Below are 21,896 nucleotides of genomic sequence, written 5' to 3' on the forward strand. Positions count from 1 at the left end.
TTCTAAAAACTTAATCATAAATCAAAGGAGAAATACACATTGCTACAATGATACTGCAGTTTAGAGCCACACCTTTCTTACCTACTGAATCTACAAGACATCATCATTAAATGTTTAAGATTTACTGTGGATAATAAAAAGAAAAGATGAAAGTGACCTTGAAAACCATTTTCCACGATATTCTGAAGGATTCACAAGCTGCAGTTAAACATCATATACCCCTAGTATACCTAACCATTGCCAACCAAAGACAGTACGGCCATGAGATCAAGGCGGCCTCGAGATCAGGACGGCCCAATGATTAAAGTGGCCAAGACATCAGGCTGGCCTAGAAGACCAGATTAAAAAGAGACTTGGACAACCCGGAGAACATATCGACCTTCAGTTTATGGCGGCCCAGAGGCCAGGGAGCTCTTCAGACCAATCTATGGAATGATTCCGTTACAGAATTTAGATCAGCACTGTCTGTATCTACTTTACATATCAACTTACATGATAATCCTCGTGTGCACAATATACAACCAACAATAATTCCCCGCTAGTCTTCTCCAGGAACCGTTAATATAAAAGTTTCAAAACCTGCGCCACCTTTGCTAGACTTACTGTCTCGTACGTGTCATGTAAAGTTAATTAGTTGCGTCTAAATTGCACATTATAGTATTAAGTACCTAAAGATTATGCAAAATATTATTCAATATAAAAGTCAAATTTTAGAAACTATCAAAGCTTACTCTTCTTGTAGTTTTTATATCTTTATTACCTCTTATATGAGCTGGAATTACATAGTGTGGAGGACGATGTTGATTGGCTTATCTGTTACGCCTTTTAGAATTGAGATGTAAATATATAATGCATAATATATATTAAGATTATGATACTTCCCCCTATAGGACATTAATTAGTTCTGCCATCCAATTTGAAGTGTAATGAATTTTTGCAGTCGTTAATCTGAGGTAAGCTTAGAGTGTTGTTCAGCTTTTGACCACGTTTAGTACCTGTTATTTTCAGGTGATTTCCATATCAGTGAAGTATCATTTCAGTAGGTCTTTCCCTTGCAACTGCCTCTTCTTTTTTTATGTTAATGTATCAAATTTACTGTAATATGAAATGTTATTTATCTTTTTTTCTCCAAAATTGATATAGTATCAGAATCCACAGGATTTCTTTAAACAAGCTCTTTTTTTTATGATGATAGTGTTTTAGAGTATATTTGCATTAACGAATTTGTATATAATTCATGTTATGTACGGTTAGATGTATATTTATACTCACAATGTATATATTTTACCAAAGCAAACTCACGATCTCACCATCGGACTGTTTTATGCTTGCACTTGTCTCAATGCATAGGATTCTTGTATTATAATGTTTTCCCTTTAGGATCTTGGTTAATACTATGTTAATTTTCCTCATACAAGTTTGTGATAGGAGTAAGAATAGTAGGTGAATGCCGGCTGAGCTCTTCATCACAGATGTTTGGATGAGCGATATTGTTCAGCAATGCTATTTGTGTTTAGATAATATGATTCTGGGTAATTTTCTTGTGTAAGATACCATCTCTGCAGATAATAGAAATAAAAAAAAAATTAAGGATTGCATCAATACAATGTGCACAGGTTACATAGGGTGTAGGAGTTGAGATGTAGCAACAAACCTCCATCAGTTTGAGGTTTCCTTCCAGTGGGCAGGTCTTTGAAGTAAAGTGAAATTTTAGGGTAAATACACATAAAATCAACATAGGACAATTTGAAGTAATGTATTCCCAACACTTATTTTGAAATCTTGTCATCAGTAAATGAACAGCATCCCAGTGTCCTTGTGCACTGTAAGGTTAGGACATTAGAATAATGACCATCGTGCAGAAGTATGTGTGTGTGATTTCTACAAACTTTATTCAGTTTGTATGTCATTGTACAAAGTGAATGATGCACTAATACAAGAGGAGTGACTTGAAGAGTGTAGAAATGCCTATCAACTTGTGTTATGTATGCATTGTAGTGAATGTCACGATGCCCCATAACATTTAAATCCTTCTTGATTAGAGTTTTGCACATATGTTGGATGAGTACAGGCACAAACACAATTTCAAAGTACGGTAATAGTAAAGGCTGCTTAAGAAGGGCCAATGCAAAAGCAAAGCCTCTGTAACCAAGGCTGTTACTTATCAGCCGGATGGTATGTATTTTTTTTATTCAGTTAAAAACTGTTACATATCAAGTATTACAGTGGAAAGTGAAATCAGATCATGACAAAAACAATCAGCTTTTACTTTCACTCAAAAGATGTTACCATGAATGTGGAAATATACAATATTATCGCTGAAACTACCCGTATTTCAGTGTAAAGTGCCTTAATGATGAATGGTAAACAATTTGCTTTCGGCACTCAGTGTTTCAGGCTCAGTGAACCTCAGTTTATAGGACATAGATTGTTTTGTAGTGAGGATTTTCTGAAATGAGCTTTATATGCAATACAATATGGTGTTTTATGACCGTAATTTGTTGTTCCATCGCTCTCAAAAACTTCGGTTGACCTATAGAGGAGGTATATCATGAAATGATAATTTCTTGGCCAGAAAGCAAGGGTCAGCCTATATAAGAGGTAGACTTATAGATGAGTATATGCTGTAGTTGCCAAAACAAAGTATATGAAAAATACCAACATTGGTGTAGGACTTGTTTAGCCCTGCATCACCATTACTGTTGAATATTGACTTATTGTGTTTGCATTGCAGTGATAGTGTTTAGTACATATGATTTTGGTTGGAGAGCAATTTTGGACTATTATACTAATTGCTATTATGTAAGGCACATGGGTTATGCATACAGAGAAATGTTGAGTGAATTGGTATGAAAGAGAGTATTACTCTTTTTATTTATTTTATATTTATTTTGCTTTGTCGCTGTCTCTCGCGTTTGTGAGGTAGCGCAAGGAAACAGACGAAAGAAATGGCCCAACCCACCCCCATACACATGTATATACACACACGTCCACACACGCAAATATACATACCTATACATCTCAATTTCCACATATATATACACACACAGACACATACATATATACCCATGCACACAATTCACACTGTCTGCCTTTATTCATTCCCATCGCCACCTCGCCACACATGGAATACCATCCCCCTCCCCCCTCATGTGTGCGGGGTAGCGCTAGGAAAAGACAACAAAGGCCTCATTCATTCACACTCAGTCTCTAGCTGTCATGCAATAATGCCCGAAACCACAGCTCCCTTTCCACATCCAGGCCCCACACAGCTCTCCATGGTTTACCCCAGACGCTTCACATGCCCTGATTCAATCCACTGACAGCACGTCAACCCCGGTATACCACATCGATCCAATTCACTCTATTCCTTGCCCGCATTTCACCCTCCTGCATGTTCAGGCCCCGATCACTCAAAATCTTTTTCACTCCATCTTTCCACCTCCAATTTGGTCTCCCACTTCTCCTCATTCCCTCCACCTCTGACACATATATCCTCTTGGTCAATCTTTCCTCACTCATTCTCTCCATGTGCCCAAACCATTTCAAAACACCCTCTTCTGCTCTCTCAACCACGCTCTTCTTATTTCCACACATCTCTCTTACCCTTACATTACTTACTCGATCAAACCACCTCACACCACACATTGTCCTCAAACATCTCATTTCCAGCACATCCACCCTCCTGCGCACAACTCTATCCATAGCCCACGCCTCGCAACCATACAACATTGTTGGAACCACTATTCCTTCAAACATACCCATTTTTGCTTTCCGAGATAATGTTCTCGACTTCCACACATTCTTCAAGGCTCCCAGGATTTTCGCCCCCTCCCCCACCCTATGATTCACTTCCGCTTCCATGGTTCCATCCGCTGCCAGATCCACTCCTAGATATCTAAAACACTTAACTTCCTCCAGTTTTTCTCCATTCAAACTTACCTCCCAACTGACTTGACCCTCAACCCTACTGTACCTAATAACCTTGCTCTTATTCACATTTACTCTTAACTTTCTTCTTTCACACACTTTACCAAACTCAGTCACCAGCTTCTGCAGTTTCTCACATGAATCATCCACCAGCGCTGTATCATCAGCGAACAACAACTGACTCACTTCCCAAGCTCTTTCATCCACAACAGACTTCATTCTTGCCCCTCTTTCCAAAACTCTTGCATTCACCTCCCTAACAACCCCATCCATAAACAAATTAGACAACCATGGAGACATCACACACCCCTGCCGCAAACCTACATTCACTGAGAACCAGTCACTTTCCTCTTTTCCTACACGTACACATGCCTTACATCCTCGATAAAAACTTTTCACTGCTTGTAACAACTTGCCACCCACCCCATATATTCTTAATACCTTCCACAGAGCATCTCTATCAACTCTATCATATGCCCTCTCCAGATCCATAAATGCTACATACAAATCCATTTGCTTTTCTAAGTATTTCTCACTTACATTCTTCAAAGCAAACACCTGATCCACACATCCTCTACCACTTCTGAAACCACGCTGCTCTTCCCCAATCTGATGCTCTGTACATGCCTTCACCCTCTCAATCAATACCCTCCCATATAATTTACCAGGAATACTCAACAAACTTATACCTCTGTAATTTGAGCATTCACTCTTTTACAATATTACTTTTACAATATTGAGCACTTACTCTTTTACAATATTAATATATGCTGTAAGAATTTCACCTATGAGCTAGAATGACAGCAGAAATGTAGCAACATCATATTTTTCTTCTGCTAGGAAATGCTTGGCTACTGGAATGCATCACTTTTTTTTTTTAACATTTGGCACCATGATGGCACAGATTCATGTTTGACTGATTTATTTTAACTAGAATATTGAACATTAAGATGAATATTGATGGCTACTACCATTATGAACTAGGAAGTTTAAGTGAGATTTTCATAATTCCTTTTGATTTTGAATGAATTTAGCTACCTACTTTTATGTTAATTAACCTCACAATTTCCTTGATAAACCATCATCGCCTCATTTGATATCCTTCCAGTTCCCTTTTGTTCTCCTTGGTATTACATTCATGTAATCCTCATGGAACCTAACAATAAAGAAAAGCCTCTCCTATTTAAACCCTATCTTATTTTTGTTGGCCTTTATTAATGTTTTTCCTTTTTTAGACCAAAAATATACATTTTCATTGCTCATTTTTTCCGTGCATAAGTATGGATTAGTGTCCGTAAAAAATGCTGGTATAATTACTTTTAAGTTCATGTCCCTTAAAGTACATCTCTGCCTTACTCTTATGTCCACAGGTAGACTTGCATCATGAGTGATGATGATGATTTTGTCAGCATCCTCCCACTTCAGAGGAGCTGGTAAGTACTTTGACTCTTTAGTGAAAAAGATGCTATTTAACATTTTATTTGCTGTTTGCCCTTTTAATATACTTTAATATTATTTCTCAAACAAGGAAGTTAAATGAGGGTTGCGTTTGGTAAGTTTGTCAAAAAATCTTGATATCTGCTTACTTTACAAGGGTACTTATGCTCAAAGATGTATTTAACACTGGAAAAGATGATTCATGTACATTTCCTTACCTTTTAGGTTAGATACATCATATCACACAACGGACTAACTTAACTTTTAGTAGGCTTGGGAAGTTTGAGGTCTGTGTTTTACTGAAACAATATGGATAGGAGATATCCAGTCTGAATTTCTTTTTACTGAGAATCATTCAGATTGGATTATTGGTGCTGTACATATTTTGTTAGTGGGACTTGACTAAGGTTAAAACATTTTGTAACTTTAATATTGGTGTCTTTGTTTACCTAATCTAGCATTTTTATGTGTTATAAGAATGTAGTATGTCTAAACATTTGCATTTTATAACCCTGAGAGAAAGGCTTTTCTTGTTGTTCTTGTAAAAGTGTAAAGTAGAATAGGGCAGAATTTGGTAATAACAGTCAATAAAGTGTTTAGGATGGTACCAGGCCGAGATTGAGGCAATACGAGAGGTAGAAGGCAGACTTGATGTTTATTTCTTTATAAGAACTGGGTTAGATATTCATCTGTCAGTGGTTTGGTAACATTATTTATAGGTATGGGGCTTGATGAAGGGGTGGGAATTGTAATTTTAGGATGTAGACAATGTTTTAAAGCCTTTGAAATTTCTTGAAGTTGTATCCCTCATGGATATTGGTTTCTGCAGTTAGCAGAATCCATATGCTTATCACTCCCAACATAGAACTGTGACAACTCTTCCAGGTGTTTCTTTATATTGTTTATGTCCATGTAACCAACACCATGGCACTTACTGACTCATGATTTCTGTAGAATTTCAATTTTCTTTTTAATGATAAACATGATACTTTCTCTTTACAGTGTTACATTCAAACCTTTCATTTGGGCTCATGTTGGATGCCCAAACTTCAGAAATATCAGTTAAAATCAAAAGCACAGTGTTACTGCCTTTCAAGTGGTGATATCAGCTGCTGTAGCATGAGCTATGAAAGGGTATGAAGAATGGAGTGTTGTCCTTTGAAAAACGTGCCATTTTGGCCAGAATCTTAGATGCATAGGTTGTTCATTTTTTTCTAACCAAATCTAATGTAAGGTAGGTAGCTTGTAAGTTACTTGTGATGAGTAACAGTCTTCCTTATTTGGGAAGACACCTTACAGTAATTATCCTAAAATGGCAAATGAGGTCTAACTAGGGTGTTAAAAGGGTGAGTAACGTATTCTTTGTTTTCACAGTTTATATTTCTGGCTATGAAACCTAATGTCCTGTTGGCTTTATTGTATGTAGTTTAGGATTATTTATCCTGTGTAAGGTCATTAGTGATATCACTCCAAAATCCTTCCCTTCTTAAACTTCTAATTTTGGTTTACCAAGCTTTTGTTATTCAAGATTCATATTTTTGCATATGCATTTGTTTTTAATGAAATCCGCCTGAATTTTTGGAGTCTTCCTTTGTATTGTCTGTATTTACTAATTTTGTGTCATGGGCATATTTTGAGATTCCCTGATGAGTCTTGCTTGTAGATGATGAAAAATACAGGGCCTAGAACTGAGGATTGTGAAACTTCCTTAGACACTTGAAATCAGTAATATGCTTCTTCACTTGTTGTTTTCTTCCTGAGAGCCAACCTATAGTCCACACGCACATTTTATTAATACTGGGAGCTTTGGTTTTATTGAGCACTCTTTTTATGTGGTACTTTATTGATGGCTTTATTAAAGTCTAAGCGTATAACAATAGAAGGGGGTATTTTAGGGTTTCATATCTGTTTCCTGGAGCTACCTCACTCACACAGGAAACAGCAATTACGTGTGATGTAATAATAATAACTAAAAAAGATCAGTCAGATTGATTAAACATAATCTCAGAGTGCCATTTCATAATGGACTAGTGATCTCCTTCAGTCTTTTCATGCTTCAAAAGTATTTAAAGAATCATTTAAATTCTTTATTAAAAGTTTTAACTGATTTTTATTTGCTTTTTAAATTTCCTTTTTATTCTTGAATACATTTTCTGGTCCTGAATTTTGCTACATAACTTTGATATCCTGTAAACCTTTCTACTACATTTCATTAAGCCGTTAATTTCTTTAACATTTGGCTTGGCTTTTCTCTTTCATGAATCCTTTTCATCTTTTTATGAATGTTAATTTTTTCAAGTGCAAACATTGTATTCTTGAACTTTCTTCCCATCTTTTCAACTGTATCCACATTTAAGAGTCTAATCTAATTTACAGTATCTGAACCTTGGCATAACATGCCTAAGTCACCTAATCTGAAATTAGCTGGCTTATTGTTTTTTCTGAAATCAAAAATAATCATTTTTCAGTGTAATTGCTATCCCCTTGCTTGGTAGGAAGGTATTTAGGTATGATGACAGACTGATTAGGTGTCTATTTGTAGACATCACCATATGTATTGAATTTGCTTTATCCACTAGCTCAAAATTTTTTTCATACATGCTCACAATTTCACAAGTGAGCGAGGTAGCATCAAGAACAGATGACAGCTCCAAAGTATCCCATGAATATTATCATTTTATTTTTTGCTGCACTACCCATTGTTTTTGTTATTATTATTATTATTATTATTATTGTTATTATTTTTATTTATTTATTTTGCTCTGTCGCTGTCTCCCGCGTTAGCGAGGTAGCACAAGGAAACAGACGAAAGAATGGCCCAACCCACCCACATACACATGTATATACATACACGTCCACACATGCGATATACATACCTATACATCTCAGTGTACACATATATAAACACACACAGACATATACATATATACACATGTACATAATTTATGTCTTTATTTATTCCCATCGCCACCCTGCCACATGTGGAATAACAACCCCCTCCCCCCTCATGTGTGCGAGGTACCGCTAGGAAAAGACAACAAAGGCTCCATTCATTCACACTCAGTCTCTAGCTGTCATATAATAATGCACCGAAACCACAGCTCCCTTTCCACATCCAGGCCCTACAGAACTTTCATTGGTTTACTCCAGACGCTTCACATACCCTGGTTCAATCCATTGACAGCACGTCGACCCCGGTATACCACATCGTTCCAATTCACTCTATTCCTTGCACGCCTTACACCCTCCTGCATGTTCAGGCCCCGATCACTCAAAATCTTTTTCACTCCATCTTTCCACCTCCACTTTGGTCTCCCACTTCTCGTTACCTCAACCTCTGACACATATATCCTCTTGGTCAATCTTTCCTCTCTCATTCTCTCCATGTGACCAACCCATTTCAAAACATCCTCTTCTGCTATCTCAACCACACTCTTTTTATTTCCACACATCTCTCTTACCCTATTATTACTTACTTGATCAAGCCACCTCACACCACATACTGTCCTCAAACATCTCATTTCCAGCACATCCACCCTCCTGCGCACAACTCTATCCATAGCCCACGCCTCGCAAACATACAACATTATTGGAACCACTATTCCTTCAAACATACCCATTTTTGCTTTCCGAGATAATGTTCTCGACTTCCAAACATTCTTCAAGGCTCCCAGAATTTTCGCCCCCTCCCCCATCCTATGACTCATTTCCGCTTCCATGGTTCCATCCGCTGCCAAATCCACTCCCAGATATCTAAAACACTTTACTTCCTCCAGTTTTTCTCCATTCAAACTTACCTCCCAATTGACTTGACCCTCAACCCTCCTGTACCTAATAACCTTGCTCTTATTCACATTTACTCTTAACTTTCTTCTTTCACACATTTTACCAAACTCAGTCACCAGCTTCGCAGTTTCTCACATGAATCAGCCACCAGCGCTGTATCATCAGCGAACAAGAATAACTCACTTCCCAAGCTCTCTCATCCACAACAGACTGCATACTTGCCACTCTTTCCAAAGCTCTTGCATTCACCTCCCTAACAACCCCATCCATAAACAAATTAAACAACCATGGAGACATCACACACCCCTGCCGCAAACCTACATTCACTGAGAACCAATCACTTTCCTCTCTTCCTACACGTACACATGCCTTACATCTTCGATAAAAACTTTTCACTGCTCCTAACAACTTGCCTCCCACACCATATATTCTTAATACCTTCCACAGAGCATCTCTATCAACTCTATCATATGCCTTCTCCAGATCCATAAATGCTACATACAAATCCATTTGCTTTTCTAAGTATTTCTCACATACATTCTTCAAAGCAAACACCTGATCCACACATCCTCTACCACTTCTGAAACCACACTGCTCTTCCACAATCTGATGCTCTGTACATGCCTTCACCCTCTCAATCAATACCCTCCCATATAATTTCCGTGGAATACTCAACAAACTTATACCTCTGTAATTTGAGCACTCACTCTTATCCCCTTTGCCTTTGTACAGTGGCACTATGCAAGCATTCCGTCAATCCTCAGGCACCTCACCATGAATCATACATACATTAAATAACCTTACCAACCAATCAACAATACAGTCACCCCCTTTTTTGATAAATTCCACTGCAGTACCATCCAAACCTGCTGCCTTGCCGGCTTTCATGTTCCGCAAAGCTTTTACTACCTCTTCTCTGTTTACCAAATCATTTTCCCTAACCCTCTCACTTTGCACACCACCTTGACCAAAACACCCTATATCTGCCACTCTATCATCAAACACATTCAACAAACCTTCAAAATACTCACTCCATCTCCTTCTCACATCACCACTACTTGTTATCACCTCCCCATTAGCCCCCTTCACTGAAGTTCCCATTTGCTCCCTTGTCTTACGGACCTTATTTACCGCCTTCCAAAACATCTTTTTATTCTCCCTAAAATTTAATGATACTCTCTCACCCCAACTCTCATTTGCCCTCTTTTTCACCTCTTGCACCTTCCTCTTGACCTCCTGCCTCTTTCTTTTATACATCTCCCACTCATTTGCATTTTTTCCCTGCAAAAATCGTCCAAATGCCTCTCTCTTCTCTTTAATAATCTTACTTCTTCATCCCACCACTCACTACCCTTTCTAATCAACCCACCTCCCACGCTTCTCATGCCACAAGCATCTTTTGCGCAAGCCATCACTGCTTCCCTAAATACATCCCATTCCTCCCCCTCTCCCCTTACCTCCTTTGTTCTCACCTTTTTCCATTCTGTACTCAGTCTCTCCTGGTACATCCTCACACAAGTCTCCTTCCCAAGCTCACTTACTCTCACCACTCTCTTCACCTCAACGTTCTCTCTTCTTTTCTGAAAACCCCTACAAATCTTCACCTTTGCCTCCACAAGATAATGATCAGACATCCCTCCAGTTGCACCTCTCAGCACATTAACATCCAAAAGTCTCTCTTTCACGCGCCTATCAATTAACACGTAATCCAAAAACGCTCTCTGGCCATCTCTCCTACTTACATAAGTATACTTATGTATATCTCGCTTTTTAAACCAAGTATTCCCAATCACCAGTCCTTTTTCAGCACATAAATCTACAAGCTCTTCACCATTTCCATTTACAACACTGAACATCCCATGTATACCAATTATTCCCTCAACTGCTACATTACTCACCTTTGCATTCAAATCACCCATTTCTATAACCCAGTCTTGTGCATCAAAACCACTAACACACTCACTCAGCTGCTCCCAAAACATTTGCCTCTCATGATCTTTCTTCTCATGCCCAGGTGCATATGCACCAATAATCACCCACCTCTCTCCATCAACTTTCAGTTTTACCCATATCAATCTAGAATTTACTTTCTTACACTCTACCACGTACTCCCACAACTCCTGTTTCAGGAGTAGTGCTACTCCTTCCCTTGCTCTTGTCCTCTCACTAACCCCTGACTTTACTCCCAATTCATTCCCAAACCACTCTTCCCCTTTTCCCTTGAGCTTCGTTTCACTCAGAGCCAAAACATCCAGGTTCCTTTCCTCAAACATACTACCTATCTCTCCTTTTTTCTCATCTTGGTTACATCCACACACATTTAGATTTTCTCATCTTGGTTACATCCACACACATTTTGACACCCCAATATGAGCCTTCGAGGAGGATGAGCACTCCCCGCGTGACTCCTTCTTCTGTTTCCCCTTTTAGAAAGTTAGAATACAAGGAGGGGAGGGTTTCTGGCCCCCCGCTCCCGTCCCCTTTAGTCGCCTTCTACAACACGTGAGGAATGCGTGGGAAGTATTCTTTCTCCCCTATTCCCAGGGATAAACAAAAATGGGTATGTTTGAAGGAATAGTGGTTCCAGCAGTGTTATGTGGTTGCGAGGCGTGGGCTATGGATAGAGTTGTGCGCAGGAGGGTGGATGTGCTGGAAATGAGATGTTTGAGGACAGTATGTGGTGTGAGGTGGTTTGATCGAGTAAGTAATAATAGGGTAAGAGAGATTTGTGGTAATAAAAAGTGTGGTTGAGAGAGCAGAAGAGGGTGTTTTGAAATGGTTTGGTCACATGGAGAGAATGAGTGAGGAAAGATTGACCAAGAGGATATATGTGTCAGAGGTGGAGGGAACAAGGAGAAGTGGGAGACCAAATTGGAGGTGGAAAGATGGAGTGAAAAAGATTTTGAGTGATCGGGGCCTGAACATGCAGGAGGGTGAAAGGCGTGCAAGGAATAGAGTGAATTGGAACAATGTGGTATACCAGGGTCGACATGCTGTCAATGGATTGAATCAGGGCATGTGAAGCATCTGAGGTAAACCATGGAAAGTTGTGTGGGGCCTGGATGTGGAAAGGGAGCTGTGGTTTCGGTGCATTATTACATGACAGCTAGAGACTGAGTGTGAACGAATGTGGCCTTTGTTGTCTTTTCCTAGCGGTACCTCGCACACATGAGGGGGGAGGGTGTTGTTATTCCATGTGTGGCGGGGTGGCGATGGGAATGAATAAAGGCAGACGGTATGAATTATGTACATGGGTATATATGTATATGTCTGTGTGCGTATATATATGTATACATTGAGATGTATAGGTATGTATATGTGCTGTGTGTGGACATGTATGTATATACATCTGTATGTGGGTAGGCTGGGCCATTTCTTTCATCTGTTTCTTTGCATTACCTCGGTAATGCGGGAGACAGCGACAAAGCAAAATAAATAAAATGAATAAAATAAATATTATTATTATTATACTTTGTCGCCGTCTCCCACATTAGCGAGGTAGCAGAGGAGACAGACAAAAAAAAATGGCCCATTACGCGCACATACACATGTATATACATACACGTCCACACATGCACATATACATACCAATACATTGTAATATATACATGTATATATATGTATGTGTGTGTGTGTGTATATGTGCGTATGTATGTGTGTGTGTATATATATATATATATATATATATATATATATATATATATATATATATATATATATATATATTATCCCTGGGGATAGGGGTGAAAGAATACTTCCCACGCATGCCTCGCGTGTCGTAGAAAGCGACTAGAGGGGACGGGAGCGGGGGGCCAGAAATCCTCCCCTCCTTGTATTTTTTAACTTTCTAAAATGGGAAACAGAAGAAGGAGTCACGCGGGGAGTGCTCATCCTCCTCGAAGGATCAGATTGGGGTGCCTAAATGTGTGTGGATGTAACCAAGATGTGAAAAAAGGAGAGATAGGTAGTATGTTTGAGGAAAGGAACCTGGATGTTTTGGCTCTGAGTGAAACGAAGCTCAAGGGTAAAGGGGAAGAGTGGTTTGGGAATGTCTTGGGAGTAAAGTCAGGGGTTAGTGAGAAGACAAGAGCAAGGGAAGGAGTAGCAATACTCCTGAAACAGGAGTTGTGGGAGTATGTGATAGAATGTAAGAAAGTAAACTCTCGATTAATATGGGTAAAACTGAAAGTTGATGGAGAGAGATGGGTGATTATTGGTGCATGTGCACCTGGGCATGAGAAGAAAGATCATGAGAGGCAAGTGTTTTTGGAGCAGCTGAATGAGTGTGTTAGTGGTTTTGATGCACGAGACCGGGTTATAGTGATGGGTGATTTGAATGCAAAGGTGAGTAATGTGGCAGTTGAGGGAATAATTGGTATACATGGGATGTTCAGTGTTGTAAATGGAAATGGTGAAGAGCTTGTAGATTTATGTGCTGAAAAAGGACTGATGATTGGGAATACCTGGTTTAAAAAGCGAGATATACATAAGTATACTTATGTAAGTAGGAGAGATGGCCAGAGAGCGTTATTGGATTACGTGTTAATTGACAGGCGCGCGAGAGAGACTTTTGGATGTTAATGTGCTGAGAGGTGCAACTGGAGGGATGTCTGATCATTATCTTGTGGAGGCTAAGGTGAAGATTTGTATGGGTTTTCAGAAAAGAAGAGTGAATGTTGGGGTGAAGAGGATGGTGAGAGTAAGTGAGCTTGGGAAGGAGACTTGTGTGAGGAAGTACCAGGAGAGACTGAGTACAGAATGGAAAAAGGTGAGAACAATGGAAGTAAGGGGAGTGGGGGAGGAATGGGATGTATTTAGGGAATCAGTGATGGATTGCGCAAAAGATGCTTGTGGCATGAGAAGCGTGGGAGGTGGGTTGATTAGAAAGGGTAGTGAGTGGTGGGATGAAGAAGTAAGATTATTAAAGAGAAGAGAGAGGCATTTGGACGATTTTTGCAGGGAAAAAATGAAATTGAGTGGGAGATGTATAAAAGAAAGAGACAGGAGGTCAAGAGAAAGGTGCAAGAGGTGAAAAAAAGGGCAAATGAGAGTTGGGGTGAGAGAGTACCATTAAATTTTAGGGAGAATAAAAAGATGTTCTGGAAAGAGGTAAATAAAGTGCGTAAGACAAGGGAGCAAATGGGAACTTCAGTGAAGGGCGCAAATGGGGAGGTGATAACAAGTAGTGGTGATGTGAGAAGGAGATGGAGTGAGTATTTTGAAGGTTTGTTGAATGTGTTTGATGATAGAGTGGCAGAGATAGGGTGTTTTGGTCGAGGTGGTGTGCAAAGTGAGAGGGTTAGGGAAAATGATTTGGTAAACAGAGAAGAGGTAGTAAAAGCTTTGCGGAAGATGAAAGCCTGCAAGGCAGCAGGTTTGGATGGTATTGCAGTGGAATTTATTAAAAATGGGGGTGACTGTATTGTTGACTGGTTGGTAAGGTTATTTAATGTATGTATGACTCATGGTGAGGTGCCTGAGGATTGGCGGAATGCGTGCATAGTGCCATTGTACAAAGGCAAAGGGGATAAGAGTGAGTGCTCAAATTACAGAGGTATAAGTTTGTTGAGTATTCCTGGTAAATTGTATGGGAGGATATTGATTGAGAGGGTGAAGACATGTACAGAGCATCAGATTGGGGAAGAGCAGTGTGGTTTCAGAAGTGGTAGAGGATGTGTGGATCAGGTGTTTGCTTTGAAGAATGTATGTGAGAAATACTTAGAAAAGCAAATGGATTTGTATGTAGCATTTATGGATCTGGAGAAGGCATATGATAGAGTTGATAGAGATGCTCTGTGGAAGGTATTAAGAATATATGGTGTGGGAGGCAAGTTGTTAGAAGCAGTGAAAAGTTTTTATCGAGGATGTAAGGCATGTGTACGTGTAGGAAGAGAGGAAAGTGATTGGTTCTCAGTGAATGTAGGTTTGCGGCAGGGGTGTGTGATGCCTCCATGGTTGTTTAATTTGTTTATGGATGGGGTTGTTAGGGAGGTGAATGCAAGAGTTTTGGAAAGAGGGGCAAGTATGAAGTCTGTTGGGGATGAGAGAGCTTGGGAAGTGAGTCAGTTGTTGTTCGCTGATGATACAGCGCTGGTGGCTGATTCATGTGAGAAACTGCAGAAGCTGGTGACTGAGTTTGGTAAAATGTGTGAAAAAAGAAAGTTAAGAGTAAATGTGAATAAGAGCAAGGTTATTAGGTACATTAGGGTTGAGGGTCAAGTCAATTGGGAGGTGAGTTTGAATGGAGAAAAACTGGAGGAAGTGAAGTGTTTTAGATATCTGGGAGTGGATCTGGCAGTGGATGGAACCATGGAAGCGGAAGTGGATCATAGGGTGGGGGAGGGGGCGAAAATTCTGGGAGCCTTGAAGAATGTGTGGAAGTCGAGAACATTATCTCGGAAAGCAAAAATGAGTATGTTTGAAGGAATAGGGTTCCAACAATGTTGTATGGTTGCGAGGCGTGGGCTATGGATAGAGTTGTGCGCAGGAGGATGGATGTGCTGGAAATGAGATGTTTGAGGACAATGTGTGGTGTGAGGTGGTTTGATCGAGTAAGTAACGTAAGGGTAAGAGAGATGTGTGGAAATAAAAAGAGCGTGCTTGAGAGAGCAGAAGAGGGTGTTTTGAAATGGTTTGGGCACATGGAGAGAATGAGTGAGGAAAGATTGACCAAGAGAATATATGTGTCGGAGGTGGAGGGAACGAGGAGAAGAGGGAGACCAAATTGGAGGTGGAAAGATGGAGTGAAAAAGATTTTGTGTGATCGGGGCCTGAGCATGCAGGAGGGTGAAAGGCGGGCAAGGAATAGAGTGAATTGGAGCGATGTGGTATACCGGTGTTGACGTGCTGTCAGTGGATTGAATCAAGGCATGTGAAGCGTCTGGGGTAAACCATGGAAAGCTGTGTAGGTATGTATATTTGTGTGTGTGGACGTATGTATATACATGTGTATGGGGGTGGGTTGGGCCATTTCTTTCGTCTGTTTCCTTGCGCTACCTCGCAAACGCGGGAGACAGCGACAAAGCAAAAAAAAAAAGAAAAAAAAATTTTTTGATGATACAGAGTGATTTAACTTCATTCTTTCTTATACTGAATACCCTCATTCCCCCTAAAACTTGAAAAGTTGTGGATATTTTGTGTGATGCTTGGGTATGGATTGTGTAATACATGATCATGGGAATCTTACATAAAACATAATTCTCCAAGATTTTAGATTTCCAGTGCAGCATGATCTGTCAAGCAGTGCTCAAGTGCACTGTACTCTGAATTAGCAAAAAAATATGCTTATGGCATTCTTAACATAAGTATTTGGCTCACAAATATTATTGATAAAATATTAAAAAAGATAAACATTATTTCCCGTTGCTGTACAAAATTCAATTCTTTTGAAATCGTATCTAAATTCTGAAGGTAATCAGAATGTGGAGAGTTGATTGAATGAATGTTTTATGTAACAAGTCAACAATAATGATAATAATAGTCTTTGTATGTGTATGTATATGTGCGTGTATGGGCGTTTATGTATATATATATATATATATATGTGTATATGAGTGGATGGGCCATTCTTCATCTGTTTCCTGGTGCTACCTCACTGACTTGGAAAACAGCGATTAAGTATAACAACAACAACAACAACATATATATACACACTTAGACATATACATATATAAAAATGTACATAATTTTATACTTGCTGCCTTTATTCATTCCCGTTCCCACCCAGACACACATGAAATGACAACCCCCTCCCCTCGCATGCTTACGAGATAGCGCTAGGAAAAGACAACAAAAGCCACATTCGTTCACACTCAGTCTCTAGTTGTCATGTATAATGCACCGAAACCACAGCTCCCTTTCCACATCCAGGTCCCACAGAACTTTCTATGGTTTACCCCAGACGCTTCACATGCCCTGGTTCAATCCATTGACAGCACATCGACCTCGGTATACCACATCGTTCCAATTCACTCTATTGCTTGCATGCCTTTCACCCTCCTGCATGCTCAGGCCCCGATCACTCAAAATCTTTTTCACTCCATCTTTCCACCTCCAATTTGGTCTCCCACTTCTCCTTGTTCCCTCCACCTCTGACACATATATCCTCTTGGTCAATCTTTCCTCACTCATTCTCTCCATGTGACCAAACCATTTCAATACACCCTCTTCTGCTCTCTCAACCACACTCTTTTTATTACCACACGTTTGTGTGAATAAATTGTACGTTTCCCTTTTCCATAGCTAGAGGTTGAACCATTATGTGACATTCATTTTTTCATTTCATTTCAAGCTAGAAGTTTCAGTTTTCTAAATTATTTCTTACATTTTTCATATGTATATATATATGTATATGTGTGTGTGTGTGTGTGTATATGTGCGTATGTATGTGTATGTATATATATATGTATATATATATATGTATATATGCGTGCATAGTGCCATTGTACAAAGGCAAAGGGGATAAGAGTGAGTGCTCAAATTACAGAGGTATAAGTTTCTTGAGTATACCTGGTAAATTATATGGGAGGGTATTGATTGAGAGGGTGAAGGCATGTACAGAGCATCAGATTGGGGAGGAGCAGTGTGGTTTCAGAAGTGGTAGAGGATGTGTGGATCAGGTGTTTGCTTTGAAGAATGTACGTGAGAAATACTTAGAAAAGCAAATGGATTTGTATGTAGCATTTATGGATCTGGAGAAGGCATATGATAGAGTTGATAGAGATGCTCTGTGGAAGGTATTAAGAATATATGGTGTGGGAGGCAAGTTGTTAGAAGCAGTGAAAAGTTTTTATCGAGGATGTAAGGCATGTGTACGCGTAGGAAGAGAGGAAAGTGATTGGTTCTCAGTGAATGTAGGTTTGCGGCAGGGGTGTGTGATGTCTCCATGGTTGTTTAATTTGTTTATGGATGGGGTTGTTAGGGAGGTGAATGCAAGAGTTTTGGAAAGAGGGGCAAGTATGAAGTCTGTTGGGGATGAGAGAGCTTGGGAAGTGAGTCAGTTGTTGTTCGCTGATGATACAGCGCTGGTGGCTGATTCATGTGAGAAACTGCAGAAGCTGGTGACTGAGTTTGGTAAAGTGTGTGAAAGAAGAAAGTTAAGAGTAAATGTGAAAATGAGCAAGGTTATTAGGTACAGTAGGGTTGAGGGTCAAGTCAATTGGGAAGTAAGTTTGAATGGAGAAAAACTGGAGGAAGTAAAGTGTTTTAGATATCTGGGAGTGGATCTGGCAGCGGATGGAACCATGGAAGCGGAAGTGGATCATAGGGTGGGGGAGGGGGCGAAAATCCTGGGAGCCTTGAAGAATGTGTGGAAGTCGAGAACATTATCTTGGAAAGCAAAAATGGGTATGTTTGAAGGAATAGTGGTTCCAACAATGTTGTACGGTTGCGAGGCGTGGGCTATGGATAGAGTTGTGCGCAGGAGGATGGATGTGCTGGAAATGAGATGTTTGAGGACAATGTGTGGTGTTAGGTGGTTTGATCGAGTAAGTAACGTAAGGGTGAGAGAGATGTGTGGAAATAAAAAGAGCGTGGTCGAGAGAGCAGAAGAGGGTGTTTTGAAATGGTTTGGTCACATGGAGAGAATGAGTGAGGAAAGATTGACCAAGAGAATATATGTGTCGGAGGTGGAGGGAACGAGAAGTGGGAGACCAAATTGGAGGTGGAAAGATAGAGTGAAAAAGATTTTGTGTGATCGGGGCCTGAGCATGCAGGAGGGTGAAAGGAGGGCAAGGAATAGAGTGAATTGGATCGATGTGGTATACCGGGGTTGACGTGCTGTCAGTGGATTGAATCAGGGCATGTGAAGCATCTGGGGTAAACCATGGAAAGCTGTGTAGGTATGTATATTTGTGTGTGTGGACGTATGTATATACATGTGTATGGGGGTGGGTTGGGCCATTTCTTTCGTCTGTTTCCTTGTGCTACCTCGCAAACGCGGGAGACAGCGACAAAGCAAAAAAAAAAAAAAAATTCTCTCTTACCCTTTCATTACTTACTTGATCAATTGTCCTCAAACATCTCACTTCCAACACATCCACCCTCCTCCGCACAACCCTATCTATAGCACATCGCGACCATATAACATTACTGGAACCACTATTCCTTCAAACTTACCCATTTTTGCTTGTACTGTTTTTCTTCCATCCATTTTCCCCCTTTGATATATCTTGGATGGATAACCCTTATCATTTATATAGTCATTGTTTTTAAAGCTGAGAAAGGGAGTTTCTTTTGCTCATGATGGCAGAATCAGCTTGCAGAAATATGAGCATATATTGCGATAATTACCATGAATCTCCAACATCCAGTGATATAATTATCCATGTGGTTCTTGTCTGTCCCCCTATTGAAAGTCCTATGAGATACAGATAAACAAATCTATTTTGATTGTTGGGATTAGGTTACACCAAAGTGTCACATGAACTGTGAGCTGAAGAGTTTAGATAGATTAAGAGGTTTAATAACAATATAAGAAAAGATCACTAGTTAATGGGTGTTAAGCTTAGAATTTGGTTCATTAGTATGTTGCCTGAAAATATATGATGGATTGATGGTCTTTGCATTTCAGGTCTCAGATATCTCATCCTCAACCTTGCAAAGAAGAGCCATCACAACTTACTTTATCTCAAGGGAACAGAACATATAGCGTTCCCCTGAGTAAGCGTAGAAAGCTGAGCAGATTACAGAAAACACCTAAGTACAAAGGTCCTGCCAAGTCTTTTTCATGTTCAACACCCATCATTCAGAGAAAAAACAGTGTTGAAAATTTCTACGAAGGGGGCTTACACAGGACATTTGAGCAGAAATTAAACAATGAAGTTTGTCCTATTTGCATGATGCCTTGGAGTAGTTATGAATGCCATGGAAAATCTAGAGATTATCACGTTGATAAGTGTTTGGGTGTGGACTTCTCAGTCTTATCAGGTAAAGTTATGATTCACATTAGTAATTCGTCCTGAAATAGATTCTTAAAGTAGTCAGTTTTGTTTATGAAGTTGGATTGCTGCTTGTATGTTTAGTACTACCAGTCTTTTAGTTGGGATTCTGCTCATCATGTTGTATGTAATATGAATTAAGATGAAATTACTTTTGAAGTTTTACCAATTAGTATATGATGATTAGTTCCTGTGCTTTGTCACAGTTACATTGCTGAACATCTATTGGCTTTATTTGGCTTCTGAAATAAACTTTAATGTTTGTTTTCCTAATGCTTCCCTCCTATCTCTCTTTTTTCCTTTTCTGCTCGATTTACGTGTAATGTGTATTGTGCCTTTTAGTGATGTAATGCATACAGGTGAAGATACAAAAAGCCTCTTTTCTTGGGACCAAGTAAAGGGCAGATTTTAGAATTTTACCGCTTACAGAAATGTGGGCCCACAGATTGTGGTCTACTTGCTGCATACAGTATGCATAGCTAATATAAAACAGTAGATCTGGTTCATAGCTTCTGGATTCATTGAATAATGTTACTGGAATTGTAGCAAAGGTTTATAAATACTTTACTAGCAAGATGATTATACCTTATTTTTTCTCTTTTTAGGCATCCCAGACCTGGGCCAATTAGGCCTCCTGTTGTCTGTCCTTCTCATGTAAACTATTTATACTTTGGATGATTCTGCATCTAATCCTCCTCCCCCTTCTCTTTCTTGTGAATTTATTCCCTATCCAGTATTTCCTCTCTCAGGGTCTTCAGAGTACTTAACCTGCCACAAGTGAGCAAAGTGAATGGCCCAGATAGCATTGCTCCTGAGTTCTAGGAGAGTTTACCTCTGAACTAGTGCTGATCTTCGCTTGCCTGTTTCATATTTGTATAAGAACCAAAGTCTTTTCCACTACATAAAAGGATGCATAAGTGCTGCTGATCACTGAGAAAGGGGAACTGTTCTGACCCTGCTATCACCCCACATCTTTCAATTTTTCTGTCTCCAAATCTTTGAAATAATCCTGAGATTGAGCTTTCTTTAGACACATAGAATCCCATTCTCTTTCTTACCCATAGAATCCCGTTCCTTTTTTTCTGACCAAAAGTATGGCTTTAGTGGTGCAAGGTCTGGTGGTGAGCTTCTTTCCCTTGTGACTCTCCTCTGGTTTACCTCTCTTAGGGATTTTGGTTAATCTTTTGTCGTGGTCCGTGATATCTCCAAAGCATTTGATAGGGTGTGCCATGAGTCTTTGCTTTATAGGCTTGCTTCATTTGGCTTGACTGCTATCCTCTCTTTTAGATAGCATGACTTCTATAGGTATTTCATTGCCTCAGTCTTTGATAGAGTAACTTCCCCCTCTTTTCGTCCCAATAGTGGTACCATTCAGGGCTCTGTTCAATTGCCTACTGTATGTCTTATATCCATAGATGATCTGTCTTCAACTTTTAACCCTATTTACTTATAAGGTGATGATTCCCCACTACATACTTCATCTCTGTTTTCTTACCCTGTTAGTACATGTTCTCACACTGAAAATATATCCTCCCTTGATTAAAATCTGTGCTGCATCTTGGAATGGGGGGGTAACCAAAGTAAATTGTAGAAATTGAAGCATTTATCCCCTCTTCCTTTTAGGTGACCTTTCTTCCAATCCATGGCTCAACTGCTCCTGTTCTGAGGCCATAGGGAAAGGATCAGGCATATCAGACTTGGACAAAACTCTCCTTCCTCTGACCCCCATTCAATATTTATCACTGCTGTAATCACTGCAAATACATTATGTAAGTGGCAAAGCATTCCTTTATTCAAAGGAAGTAC

At 39.7% G+C, this 21,896-nt stretch overlaps 2 protein-coding genes across 4 annotated transcripts in view; one reads left to right on the top strand and one right to left on the bottom strand.

Annotated features, from left to right (window-relative positions):
• The window catches only part of LOC139765264 (uncharacterized), a 59,546-nt gene extending 58,926 nt beyond the window's left edge, over positions 1–620 (bottom strand). For both annotated transcript variants that reach the window (XM_071692618.1, XM_071692617.1), the window contains exon 1: positions 493–620. In XM_071692618.1, coding sequence (XP_071548719.1) covers positions 493–494 — 2 coding nt within the window. In that variant the 5' untranslated portion in view covers positions 495–620. The remainder of the gene's footprint in view (positions 1–492) is intronic.
• Positions 621–772: 152 nt separating this feature from the next.
• Positions 773–21,896, top strand: part of LOC139765266 (uncharacterized) — a 37,788-nt gene continuing 16,664 nt past the window's right edge. Inside the window, exons 1-4 of one of the 2 annotated variants that reach the window (XM_071692620.1) lie at positions 773–953; positions 5,301–5,363; positions 6,370–6,501; positions 19,724–20,079. In XM_071692620.1, coding sequence (XP_071548721.1) covers positions 6,494–6,501; positions 19,724–20,079 — 364 coding nt within the window. In that variant the 5' untranslated portion in view covers positions 773–953; positions 5,301–5,363; positions 6,370–6,493. The remainder of the gene's footprint in view (positions 954–5,300; positions 5,364–6,369; positions 6,502–19,723; positions 20,080–21,896) is intronic. The other variant, XM_071692619.1, reaches the window with a different exon arrangement.

Source organism: Panulirus ornatus, chromosome 53, assembly GCF_036320965.1.
Source record: "Panulirus ornatus isolate Po-2019 chromosome 53, ASM3632096v1, whole genome shotgun sequence".
Taxonomy (NCBI): Eukaryota; Metazoa; Arthropoda; class Malacostraca; order Decapoda; family Palinuridae; genus Panulirus; species Panulirus ornatus.